Source organism: Macrosteles quadrilineatus, unplaced genomic scaffold (genome assembly GCF_028750875.1).
Source record: "Macrosteles quadrilineatus isolate MER2022 unplaced genomic scaffold, UCM_ALF_1.0 Scaffold_3__2_contigs__length_128488019, whole genome shotgun sequence".
Classification (NCBI taxonomy): Eukaryota; Metazoa; Arthropoda; class Insecta; order Hemiptera; family Cicadellidae; genus Macrosteles; species Macrosteles quadrilineatus.
In genome coordinates, this window is record NW_026542596.1 from 127,817,965 (window position 1) to 127,832,009 (window position 14,045).

Here is a 14,045-nt window from a genome sequence, read left to right on the forward strand (position 1 = left end):
ACATTTTTTGATATGGTTTCAAGACACTGTTGCAATCGTAAGCTGTATACCTAGTTTAGAGTTTACTAAGTAGCCTAATCCTAAGGTTGTGTTTAACCTAAAAAAATATGTATGCCTAGGCATAATTAATTAATGCTTGGTGAAACTGGGTCAAGCTGTCCTTCAGTAAGTGATCTTTATATAAAATGTTAAAACATTATCAACAATAGGCCTACTAGTTAAAAGGTATTGCTAGCCTAGTGCTTATTGTCTCTGACTATGGTGCGCAGGGTTGTCACCTCTCCCGGTTCTGTCGGGACAGTCCCGGTTTCGGTCCCTTGTGCCTGTATTTAGCCAAAGTTAATCCTTACTTGCTATTTCCTTATCGTTTGGACACAGGGCAGAACTTTGAGAATACAGGCTTCACATGTGGTGCAGGCTCTGGGATCCTCTGGGGTTTGGGGGATATGGAATTCCCCTCTCCCCATTATAATTGCAGGGGGGTCTGGCTTTCCCCCAGGAAAATTTTGAGGAAAAGAGGGCGAAATGAAGATTTTTATAGGGATTTTGTGTCAAAAGTTCATTTTTTCTGTCCTTAACATTTAATAATAATAATAATGCTTCGCCATTTGTTTGTTAGGCTAGGCATACATAGTTGATAATACATTAGAAACCTTTAGCCTAATATCGTTAAGGTTTTAACTTGGGTTATTTAAGGTCAAGCTTACCCACAATAGTAACATAGCCCAACTATTTTGCATTGGAAAGTCAATAAGAAAAGCAAAATCCAATATTTAGTAGCCTGCTGTATTTAGATAGGGTAGTCTTTTATTGAGGAGGCCTATGTAGGCCCTACAATGATGCAGTGGGATAGGAACCCGTAAGAACAACGTTCTCTCCACTTTTTCCAATCATCTTTTAAAGTAACTTGCGACCTGTGATTTTTCCGAGTCATAACTCAAGAATAGCTGTATAAGTTTTTATGATTTTAAATAAGGTAAGTGCCCCAAATACCGACAATGTACTAAATACCGACACAGCCACATTTCATAACAAAACATAATGTCCTTGTCGTCTCTACCGGCTATATTGTAAGCCAGATGCGTTTGCGATGTTTTTTTCTACAAGTAAGAAGAAGAAGATATGAGTTCCCTCCTTTTCTGAGTTCGTTATGACAAGTTTCGTCTGCCGGTGCACGACTACGGTGATTTCAGGTAAGAATCTTACAGGTTTTCACTACGAACATTGGGATTTGCTTTAGCGAATAAGTAATTTGTCATATATGTGTTAGTATTAACTTTAATATTTATGTGAATCTAGATACTTAGGTTTTTAAATGTGTAATTCAAATCTTGCTTTTAACGGTTTCTTGTAATTTTTTGGCCGGTGTCGGTATTCAGAGCAAGTTTTCGTCATTTTGCCAAATACCGACATGGCGTTGTCGGTATTATTTTCATGAATAATTTACGAAAAAAAATACCGACACTTGACTTTAAAACATGTTTTGCTATCGTATTTCATATTTATAATCATGTATAGCATTTTAATATGCTGTGGTCTTAGTCGTTTTTGTCCTTTTTCTAATCACGTTTTATTTTTATTTTTTAGAATGCCTCCAGCGAAAACGCCACCCCCGAAAAAAAGGAAGCAATATGCAGACGAGGACATGCAAAATGCCATTCTGGCTGTAAGAAGTGGTGTGGAGACAACTTCGTCGGCGGCCAAACGTTTCGGTGTTCCTCGAGTGACCCTTCTTGACAAGATCAACGGCCGCTATGAAGAGAAGTGCAAGCTGGGGAGAAAACCTCTTCTGTCAGACGTCGAAGAGGAAGTTTTGGTCCAATGGGTTCTGGCTTGTAAAACAAAAGGCTTTCCAGTCACTAAAGAGCAACTTATATTCAGTGCTGGTCGCATGCTTGCCAAATCAGGAAAGCCGAACCCATTTGTCAATCAAAAGCCTGGTAGACGTTGGTACGAATTGTTTATGGGCCGCCACAAGAATCTGGCAGTCCGGGAGTGCCAGACTCTGACAACTTCCAGAGCTGCCATCACTCAAGAAAGTGTGGCCTCTTGGTGTGCCGAAGTGAAGACCTACTGCCAAGAAAACGATTTGATGGACATATTCCAAGACCTTCGTCGGGTTTTTAACTGCGACGAAACTGCATTCTTTTTAAGTCCCAAAACGGGGAAAGTTATTGCAGCCAGAGGGGACCGAAGTGTGTACAACATATCTGGAAACACAGACAAGGAAAACGTCACAGTTCTAATGACTGTGAGAGCAGATGGGGAGGTAGCACCACCAATGATTCTATACGCTTACGAGAGAATCCCTTTGCAAGTAGGGATGGCTGTGCCAGATGGGTGGGGTTTGGGGAAGAGTGAATCAGGTTGGATGACATCTGAAGCTTTTTTTGAATACATGGCCAACACATTTGAACCTTACCTAACTGCAAATAATATTCCGAGACCTGTGATAATGTTCATGGATGGCCACGTATCACATCTGTCTCTTGAGCTTAGTGAGTTTTGTACCTCAAAGAAGATTGAACTTGTCGCCCTTTTGCCCAATGCTACACATCTGCTGCAGCCTCTAGACGTCGCGGTTTTCCACCCACTGAAAAATGCGTGGAAAAAAGCAGTGTCCCAATGGAGGTTTGACCACTCCTCACAAAAGCTAAAGAAAGAAGACTTTCCTCCGATGCTGCAGTCAGTGATTGAAAGGACAATCAAGCCAGAAACCATTCAGAATGGTTTTAAAACATGCGGTCTAGTTACGTTAGATGTCAATGACATTGACATGACCAAAATTGTAGGTAACTTGGCCCAAAACCCAAAACCCCTAACACAACAGTCTAATGTAGAAACCGAGAGAGTAAACATCTGCCTCGCTCATCTTGAGAAGAAAATAGGCCATGACAGGTTAAAGGCGTTTAGACATGGTGGACCTATAAAGCGTCGTGATGAATCGCTGTATGAAGTGTGGAGGAGCATTCGGCAAGACCTTAAAACAAGCATTGACCAAAGTAATTGTAGTGATTCTAACAAAACTACAAACTCTGTTGAGGAACATCGACCTCTTGATTTTGTAAATAGTACCCGCATGGATATGGAAGAGGTTGTCTGCAACGACCCAGACGACCCAGATGATCCAGATCCAATGATGCCCACAACAATCCAACAAGAGCCAAACGTCCTCATCGATTGTTCATCAAATATTGAATTAGAGGAAGAAATATTTGTGGACGAGGGACTTTTTGAAGATCTAGGATTGGATGTATCAATGGGTTTGGAACTCGATCTCCCTGTTACCGTGGTGTCCGAACCTGTTCAACAAATCCCTGCCAACATTGGATCGACCCCACCTGTAACATGTGCCAGGGCAGTTACCCCTACATCTCGGCCATCGACATCTGTTCAAGAAGACGCCCAGCCATCTACATCTGCTGTCCAAGAGGACACAAGCAGTATTCCGTCGCCCTTCAAAGACTGCGTATTTTGGCCTGGGCCCAAAAAGGAATCTGGGATTAAAAGGAGGACAAAAACGGCAAAAGTCCCTTCAGTAATAACATGTATAAAATGGAAGGAGTACCGAAAGACATTGGTGGCTGAAAAAGAAAAAAAAGAAAAGGAAATGGAAGAAAGAAGACAAAAAAGAAGAGAAAAACAAGAAATGAAAAAAGTGGCCATGAAAATTAAAAAAGAAAAGGTCAGTGGGCCTAGAAAAAAGACTGAAAAGGAAGATGTTTCCCCACTTTCGTCCGACTCCGAAGATCTAGGATTGGATGTATCAATGGCACCAAGTGCATTCAACATCGACAAGGTGCCTGTGAATCCGAAGCTCTGCTTCGAGGACTTTAGTGTTGGGAAGTGGGTGATTGTTCCATATGGCACCAAGCGGTACATAGGCCAGCTACTTGATGTCAACGGCGAGGAGAAGACTGGCAATATACAATTTCTTGCCCAAGTAGGAGATACATTCGTTTGGCCAGAGAATGACGACGTCGACGAGGTTCCTCTCGACGAAATTGTCACAATTTTAAGTGAACCAATTTTTGATCGGCGTGGACATTATAGATTTCAGTTGTAAGAGATAGAGAGTGTGTGTGTTTGCTTGAGTATTTTAACATTTGTACAATATTTTAAAGCATTCTAAGATCTGTGTGTGTGTGTGCGTGTTTTATTTTTATATTTTCTATTTGTATTTGTTCTTCTATTTGTCTGTGTATATTTCTGTAACTGTACTTCTGTAGCTGTATTTCTGTATATGTATGTATTTGTATTTTCTGTATGTTTTTGTAAATAATATCTTAATACTAAGGGTAGGCCAATCCAAAATGTAAACTTAAATACGTCAATGGTTTTAAGTTACTTTTTCATGTTTCATTAAATACTTACTTGTTCCAGTTTTATTGGAATTATATTTTACCAAAGAAGTCATACAGTACTATAATTGAATAAGTTAAACACAGAAACTTGCGTAACAGCTTATCAAGTAGGCAGCTCCAGCTGTAGACAGCATTGCCAGCGTCAGTCGCGTCGGCTGCTGCTGCTGCTCTTACATCGTAGTGAATTTTCATCAGATGTCGATATATGTTTACAATTTCGCACATAATTAATACAGAGACTACTTAATTTACATTTGCCAAACATAAACAAATTTTTACGTACTTTGTCTAAGTGGTTTTCAATAAAATTGGGAAGTAAGTTACCATAGTTACCGTAAGTTGGAGAATGTTCAAGTCTTAACTTTTACTTTTTGGGATGGATAGGGACAAAATATTGAAATAAAGTTGTGGAATAGGTTAAATGAATACACAAACTTCAATAAAAATACTTTATTATGATGATAATGTTCCTGTTCTCTCTTAAATTGGTGTTAAAATGATAATGTTGGTATTTAGGACATGAGGTGTCGGTATTTTGTTTCATTGCTGTCGGTATTTCCAGAAAAGTACAAAGAGTGTTTCCCCAACTTTAAGATGCTTAAAAACTGTTAATTGGATGTTTTTCTTTTATCTATTTATGTAATCTGAGAGTTTATATCATGGCAAAATTATTAACTCCATAATACTCAAGCTTAACATAACCTATAATTATTTATTTGCAGATGTAAACTTGAATTGAGTCTTAGGGTGTTGGTATTTGGGGCATTTACCTTAGAGATCCCTTTTGCAATTTCGGTGATCTTCTTCTTTGCATCACACGATTGTAGGGTCATCATCATCTTCTGGTATCGCCTCAATAGCACACAGCACATTTTAAATTTAAAAAATAGTTTAAATTGAAGAATTTCAATCTTTATATTTTTCAACAACTTTAACGAATGGCTATCATATCACACTATTAATATTCACTGTAGATGTTAGCCTCTGGATTGCCAAATAATATTAAAAAGGTTCAAATACCTGCTATTAAGCAATCCAATCTTGTTGCGAATACAACTAGTTTCAGCTCCTTGTGGAGCCATCATCAGGCTGTACAAGGACGTTTTTCTTTCTTCATATGAAGAGCGTCATATTATGCAACATGAAAATAAATAAAAAATTTAAACACGACACAAACACAAATACAAAACATTTATGGTTACAACTGATCAGTTAAGAAAACGGACGACACTAACCCGGATGAGTTTGAGTCCAGAGTGTCAAAAGTCTCAAAAGAGTCTTAAACATTTTAAAGAAAAAAAAACCCTAAGGCTACCCTATAGAAAAAGATAGTCAGAAAGTAAAAATTTTTAGGTTTTTTTTTGTTTTTGATTACTACTGTACCTCAATTGTCATTTGACAGGTTTGTTGAATTGACAATTCTTTAACAACAAATTGAAATTTAAGAGTGAGGTAACTTGATTTCACCAGGTAATATTTTTTGCCTAGGTAGTTCTTTACAGTTTGTGAGTAGGATGTATTTACTGTAATTGGTTCAAGTTTGTTTAGTATGTAGGCTTTAAAATGTATATGTTTTCTATCTATTTTGTCTAACCATTGAAAATTTTAAATAAAATCCTCATTTCAGATCACTACCCTAGTTCTGTTATATGGATGGATACACAGTTAAATAAACTACTTCAAGATGAAAGTGAAGATGATATACTTGCTAGAATCCAAGAAGAAAGTCTCAGGTAAAGACACATCTCAGTTCTCTTGTCGAAGAGAAAATTAACAAATAAGTTAGTATATTCTTTAGCCTATATTATATTTGAACAAAAGTTTGTTCTTTTAGGGAAATTGTCATTAGGGATTATCCATTACCATACTCTTTTTCGCAAGACTTTAGGTCTGCTTTAACGTACATTTTTGTTTTGGATTCCCAGAAGCCATAAGCTTAGTTTTCTCGATTTATTATGTACCGTATACCTAGGTAAGTTAGGCCTTTAGTACTCTAGTAAATTACCTGGATTCAGAGTATCTGGATGAACCAATCAAATAAACATTATGTAATTGAGTGAGTTTGCAAACTAGTGTGATTCGACCATGGAAAGCGTAGCCTAAGTTTCTTTTTAACCAAGCCTTGTTTTATTTTTCAGATATTTTAATGAGGTTGAACTTCCCAGAAGAGCCGCCGAGCAAAAGGAAAAAGAAAAGAATGAGGTGATTGTTCCCAAGCAGCCAGATGTTTTCCAACCACAACCTCATTGTTCAAAACAGGAAGATCAGTGGTCAGTAAACGTTTTAAATGTTCCTAATGTCATAAACAGCATAATTAACCCCCAGTCTGGATTTTAAAGGTGCTAATCTTTATGAATTAAAACTTAAGCCACAACTTTAACCTTTTGGACTGAACATACTCAAATGAACCATTCAGGTAGCCTACTTTTAATTTTTTAAACAAATTATACCCAATAAGCGGATGTTTTCCAGTAATGCGTCATTCACACCTACACCAGCAACGGATGTGTTCTACCAAGCTCCAGGTCAAGGTGCTGACGGGTTCCATTTAGCAGCTGGCGAGACTTACGTCTACCCGACCAACTATCCTGTGAGACAGTACCAGAAAACCATCATCCATTCAGCTCTCTTCCACAACACCCTCGTCAGTCTGCCAACTGGTAAAGTGTAAACTGGTAATCTACTAATGGCACATGCGATTTGCAAAAACATTAAGAAAAGAAAGTACTGAAAGTTTTAGTTTACTGGGTGTCTACAATTCCTGAATATCCCCGATCTCCTAGAACAGTACCTAATAGTTTGGTCTCGGATGTTCTTGAAAACCGACGAAATCTCTTTATGTAGGCCTATCCCTAGATTTTGTAATTTGACAATGTTCAATATTTTTACCAAGCAAGTAATAAATTTTCTGAACCATGAGAATTTTCTCCGCTGATGTATTAAGTTTTTACGCTGAGATTTTGGGCATAATAAGTGAGGTTCATCTAATTTCTTGTTACTACCAACTGTGATGTGTAGTGTCGACAAACCAACATCTTTTGTTAGCTAACAACAGTGTGTACTGATGTAATATGTAAATATTTCATTTTACTGTGACAAGTTCAAACCGGAAAAATTCACCGATGTGATATGATGCTTAATTTACTTATATTTCCACATATAAAGTAACTTATCCCTGAAAATGACTTAATAATGTCCCAAATATCCCAAAAAACCTTTTTGTATGGCAGGGGCTGATGATACCCTGATCGAGCTTTTTAGAATTCAGAATCAGGCAGACCTTCGGTTGTCAATAGCTAAGTAAGTTTGTAACATTTAAAAGAAATATAGTTTACTGTTTAAATTTAAAACCTTACCATCTTTCACCATAAAAACTCTTTTTTACGTCACATTTCTGAAAAGTTTACAATTTCTGAGTTGCTTGGAGTTATTTCAGTCCAAGTTTATTTTAAATAAATACTTAAACTTGAAATACACGGTTCCTGCATGGTTTGTGATGCCGCAGGTCTAGGAAAGACGTTCATCGCTGCCGTAGTCATGTACAACTTCTACCGATGGTTTCCGCAGGGCAAGATTGTGTTTATGGCTCCAACGAGGCCGCTGGTGGCTCAACAGATACGAGCATGCCATGATATCATGGCCATTCCCATAAAGGACACGATAGAAATGACTGGTGAGCACGTAGGGATTGTAGAAAAAAGTTTTGCACTGTTGAGTATACAAAAAATAAAGTATTTGAGGTAAGTTCTCTCTGACGAGAAATTAGTTTATTACTTTATTTTGATATAGAGTTTCTCACCAATAGGTTGCTATTTTTGAATTAATATACCAGATGCATCGAAGGGTTGAAACTCCACATAATAGTACTATTGAATTTTCTTTAAAAATCAGTTTCATTTGCAAAAACACCACATCAAATAAATTTTGGACATTTCATGAAAAATTGATGTAATTAAAGAGATTGGGTAGTGGTAGATCACAATGGCTATGCATTATTTTATCATGCTAGCAAACTTTTGTTGCTCATTGTGTTTTTATTTTAAAGGTCCCCCATTTCCTCTGAATAATTAAAATAATAATGAGACTTGGGGGGAGGGGGTAGTGTCACTTTGTCACTACTTGTGTTGGTGTCCAACAACAGTAACATCTTTGTGAGACACCCCATATGCCTTTAAATCTTTTTTTTTGTTACTGAAATTTGGTAATATTGTAAAAAGGTTAAAATACCTGTAACTGCCTCGTGATTCCTCTATTCCTGTACTGGACTACGCGCGTTTCGATGTATTCACATCATCATCAGGTCACAAACTTGAAGAACTTAAACCATTCTTGAATTGGTCGCGTCAAAGTTTACAAAAAATACACAAAACATTTAAACATTTAAAAAACAGGGACAAAAACTGTAGGCCTACAGACACTGGTGTGCACATGACGGGTGCCGAGTCTCGACTGGTTCAGGAGCTGAACTTTGTCCCCTGGCCGCCTTTATCACGGTCCTTGTCCAACTTTATGAGTGATTCAAATAGAATATTATTTTGCTGAGTGCTTTTGTCATTTAATATGTCCTGGGGATTGTTTTTTGCGGCTTTATAAATTTCAAACTGTTCCAGAGCTGTCATGATCCTGCCTTTGTTGCAAATGTGCAATGGTTTTAAGTTTGTTTCCAAATTACTATAGTTGTGGTTGTTTAGTACCAGATGTTCGGCATAATTAGATTTTTGCACCTTGGAGGCTTTTGGAATGTGTTCTTTAAATCTTTTCTCGAAGGACCGCCCTGTTTGACCTATGTAAAATTTACTGCAGTCGTTACAGGATAATTTATATACTCCGGTTCTCTTGTTAACATCACCACCTGATCCTTTCGTGTTTATAAGCTTATCTAATTTGTTGGAGGTTCTAAAGGATACTATTTTTCCTGTATACTATTGGATACTATTGAAATTTGGTGTTTGGCCAAAAAAAGCCATTTTAAGCTAATGTTATTTTTTTAATCATTTGTTTAGATTGGATCAAGTAAACGTTTTAAACAACATATATTCTTAAAGAATCTTCATTCTCGAGAGTGTATTTGATTCAAAATTTATATGTAATGTAATTGTAGATACCGTAGTTAATTTTACTTAGGAATTAAGGCTTCCACTGTCACTAGCACTGACATTACAAACTTGGTCTTCAGGGTCTGACCGTGTCACAGACATAAATTTATAACTAAAAGCAGACATTTTGCCTTTGTTACCGATGGATTAATTTTACAACCTAACCATTATTTATAGGCTAAGGTAAAATACCTTGTATTTGTTAACAAATACTCAATATCCACTAAAACAACCTTATCATCTTCCATGAAATCAGCCTACAAATAAGTTAAAGGTCAATAACTGCAAACTGCTTTGTGCTCACTGTTCCAACTAAGTTGTTCATAGAATGGTTATAGTCTTCCTGAATCATGTTTCGAGTGATTTTGTCTATGTTTCAACAAACGGAATTTAAATACAATCAGCATTGGCTACCAAATCAAAATAGTAATAACATATAAAAGTGTTAAGCCCAAAATGTTGACAATTGTTTCCATTCTGCAGGTGCCATGCATGCCACTGACCGTCTGCAGCATTGGAAGTCCAAGAGAGTGTTTTTCTTGACTCCGCAAGTCATGGCCAATGACCTACGAACCAAAGCTTGCCCCCCTGCTTGTGGAGCAGCCTTTAAATGTGTTGTTATTGACGAAGCTCACCGAGCCACCAAGGAGTACTCTTATTGCCATGTAAGCTTATGTTTGTGTAGTAATTGTTGTTGAATAGTTGAATAGGCCTATAGTGTCAAAATTTTACTTGTACTTGAATTCATCTAGAGATAGTTGAAGTTGAGTAACATTTTTGTGTCATCAAAAGTAAAGATTTTGTGTTTTGTAAATGTGTGTTATTCTGATTAAGCTCTGTATCAAAGTCATCCGAGAGGGCGTAGTAGGAAATTTGTCGAATGCCGTTGTTGGCCAAGTGATAAAAAACTAACTTTCAAGCGACGTGAGGCCATGTTTGTCAAGTTCATTTTATTTATTTATTCATTTATTCATTCCAACGGCATATCACCAATTTCAATGTGGAGATACAATGACCATGTGGTAATAATGTTATAAAAAAATTTAGATCTAAATTGATTCAACATTTCAAAAACAATGTTATGAATTCCTGTCTCTAGTAATCAGCTGAAGTATTTATTTACTTGTTTGTATTAGAGATTTGTTTACCTTTCCAGCTATGTAAGAATTTAAGTTTATTAAAGCCTTATTTTCTAAAAAGGTTCAGTTATTCACAACAAATTTAATAAACTTAAACTTATCAAGATAATTAAATAATCAAAATCAAAATGGAAAGACTTTTAAAACCAGACAGGTTTGATATTAATCCTGAAAATCCTTCTGCAAGTAGAGCATTCAAACGGGGGGCCACCAGTTGACCGACAAGATACTTGGTCGTCTTGCCACTAGACCGTCTTTTTTAATTAAATAGATAAATACTGAAAACCAGTACGTCGACAAGTTATTTCATCGTCAGTCCAGTTGACCGGCCTGTAAATCTAAATTATTATATACGAGAAACCAACTTATCGTCAATCCTCCCGACCGACTTACCACTTGCTCGTCTTTTAGGTGGGGATGTGTTGAGCGGCAGTGCCAGCGGCGCGCGCAGCTGTGGAGGGCACTGCAGGCGTACCAACTTCTGTATCTTGTAGCGGCGGTTTTCATTCCGACGATTTTCAGCTATCACAATGCAGCGGACTAGCGAGGTTCTTATTACGTGTAATTGTTTGTTTCTCAATCGATATTTTGTTATACACAGTACAGTGAATATAAATAGGCCTATATTAGTTTACTTCAATGAAATAAATGTTTTATTTAGCTAAATAAATAAAAATACGCCGATTGAACAAATAAAATTGTTACAGACAACAGGAAGTCCTTAATATGATCAAAAAAGTGTTTATCTTTATTAAAAAATTACTGAAATTTGTAAACTTACTGCTGGCGACAAGGGTGGTGCCATACATAGGTTTATCAATAAATAAGATAAACATGGACAACCGTATGCAGCTATAAGTCAGGAAACATTTGTAGAAACATTAAAAAGCAATACCAATTTATGAAATATGATAAAATATTTACAGGAAATGTTGATTACTGTATATACATCGTGAGTATCTCCAGCAGTTACACACTGGTGATCTTTGAGTTGACTCTTTTAAACTCATTGATTATTACTTTTTTTCGTTTTGAAATAAATTCTGTATTACTTTGAAATTGCTCGAATTCGAGCAACATGTACACGAGTTTGAATATTAAATTAACTAACATATTTATGTAATAGGAGGGTCAAATATTGTTAACAGTGGTGAGGTAACTACCGTTACATTTATTCAATTGAGAGATAAATACAAATTGATAATACCGGTTATTTAAAGCTTTGTTGTCTATTTTTCCCTCTCTTAAAAAAATAAAATAAAGAATGAATTTAGACTTTTGGTGACATTAGTTTGTACTATTTCTCCTTAAATGACACTGCTGTCTTGGTAAGCAATAGTTATCTCGGTAAACTATTTATTTGCTGAAGTGCACAGTGTGCTACTTAGCCTGAGAAACATCTTTTGTTTTATGATTTTGTTGTAGGCCTATTGAAAACCTTGTCTAGAAGGAATTCCCATTGCCTGTGTTACCGGGGAGAAGTTTTTCTTAGTAAAGTCTGTAGACGTCTTCGGTTTTACACAGAAACATGTAATTATAATTGAAGAAGTACATGTTTTATCCTCTCACGTTGTTGCGTGGACAATACTATGGTGATTCAATTCTGTGTACTTCAATTGTCTAACTGGCCCTAACTGACGCATCCTTGTTTTTTTTTTTTTTTACTAAATAATGTAGTCTTTACTTCCGTGGATCTTTGCGTTTTATTGTTTAACTGTCCTCAAGTAAGTCTGTGTTCTGAGTAAGTACTTCAAATGCACGGCACTACTGTATATTCAGATTTTCTAATGAACCATCATAGATAAAAGGAGTATAGACATGTATGTATGACAGAGTATGTCTACTCCTTTTATCTATGGTACTATTTCCAAGTTCATCTGGACGACCTTGCAAATCGTTTCTATTAAAAAAAATTGTATTTGGTTTATGTTTATGAACTTGTATGAGTGTTGTTAACTAAAGCTAAATTCACATCAAATTAATTAATTTAATTTATTTTAATAGTATTTCTAATTAATTTCAGTTTTAAGAACATATAGTAAATAAATCCTTGTTGAAACGGCTGTACTATCCATGCAATTATTGTCAAACTATATGTTCAAAGATTCCTGGACGGCAATGTTATAATACTAGTTGGAGCAGAGGTACTGGATCTAGGGTTAATACAGTTTTGTGACGTGTAAGGTATATCACTGCAGAAGTAGTTAGCTCAAGAATTATGACGTGGATGACAAAGATTGGTAGCTTTTGCTATAATTATAAAAAAAACCAAGTACATAAAATCATTCACAGTTTTTTTTTTTTCACAGTCTATTGAATAGCCTGCAGTTAAGTTCACTCTAATGAAGAATATAGACGTGGCCAGAGTTCCAAACGATTTAAGCAACAACTGTTTACATGAACTATCCTATATGTAAGTTTTTTTTATAGTGTGCAATGTACTTATTGAATTTTCATTAGTAATATATCATGGCTATATCGTTTATGTAAAAGTATCAAAAGATAGTAAAACGAAAACGAAACAATCAACCAAGACCAGTGACCGAAACAAGTGTCGAGCTGGCGGCGCCGCGCCTACCTCGGGATTCCCCGAGGGCAATAATTCATCTTTGAAGTAACACCGGTAACACTGACTCACTGGCCGACACGGATACCCGCCTACTACCCCCTTTGTGTCGTCACCCTATGACCACCGGTCGGTCGGCCACCCATCCAAGGAAACTGTAGACATCGGCGGCTCTTTGTCGTTCGTTGACCAGCGTATTTTCTAGAGTTGAATGTATACCCTCACTCACACCAGGGAATAAGTAAACTGTAGTAGTTTTCTTGTTTATGAAAATATTTGCATTAAATTAGAAAAAAATCATTTATTTATTTATAAAATGTTATTATTTTACAAAAAAAAACACGCTTTTACCCTCCCTGTTGCAGCAAACCTAAGTACTTGTTAAACTTATTCTATTTAAATATGGAATAACTGTGATATTTTCAAAAAGTCATTTTAGTGTAAATCCAATCAGGCAAATAGAAATTGCTTAGTCTGCAGGTTTGTTGCGGTGGGGGTATATTTCGTCATAAACTCTTTTGCCACTTAAGAATCTTCAATAGTAAAGTGGCAACTAAAACGCGACTCCAGCGACCCAATTCTGGCGGCGCTCTAGAACTACCCGAAGGCCTTTTCCGGTATTACGCGTGCCGCATCACACAAGTAGTTTTCCCGCGCCCCTATTCAAACGCTTGTAGGCGAAGAAAAAGAAAGCGAGTTGACGACCGAGGCTAGGTCGACCCGATCGACTTCGACAGCTGTTTTACTGTCTCTCTCCCTCTCTCTCTCTTTGGATGTGTATCTTTGGATGTGTAGGGTTGGCGAGGGTTGTAAAATTGCTGAAAGTGAAAGGGACGTGGCTGGCGCTACGTTCCTAGTTTTTGGCCTCTTGATGCTAACA

The 14,045-nt window shown here is 36.7% G+C and overlaps 1 protein-coding gene across 1 annotated transcript; it reads left to right on the plus strand.

Moving 5' to 3' along the window:
* Positions 1-12,920, plus strand: LOC128989554 (Fanconi anemia group M protein-like). Its single transcript, XM_054411454.1, has 7 exons — positions 1-37; positions 5,992-6,097; positions 6,503-6,634; positions 6,837-7,024; positions 7,870-8,037; positions 9,944-10,125; positions 12,909-12,920. Exons 1-7 carry the CDS (start codon positions 13-15, stop codon positions 12,918-12,920), a joined length of 813 nt encoding a protein of 270 aa, XP_054267429.1. The 5' UTR covers positions 1-12.
* The last annotated feature ends 1,125 nt before the right edge of the window (positions 12,921-14,045 follow it).

What these genes read in the sequence shown, in the direction of transcription:
- LOC128989554 (XM_054411454.1), top strand. Translation starts at nt 13, where the DNA reads ATGGTTTCAAGACACTGTTGCAATC. An exon ending in TTCAAGACACTGTTGCAATC is followed by an intron (nt 38 to 5,991) that starts GTAAGCTGTATA and finishes TCCTCATTTCAG; the next exon opens with ATCACTACCCTAGTTCTGTT. An exon ending in TCAAAACAGGAAGATCAGTG is followed by an intron (nt 6,635 to 6,836) that starts GTCAGTAAACGT and finishes GATGTTTTCCAG; the next exon opens with TAATGCGTCATTCACACCTA.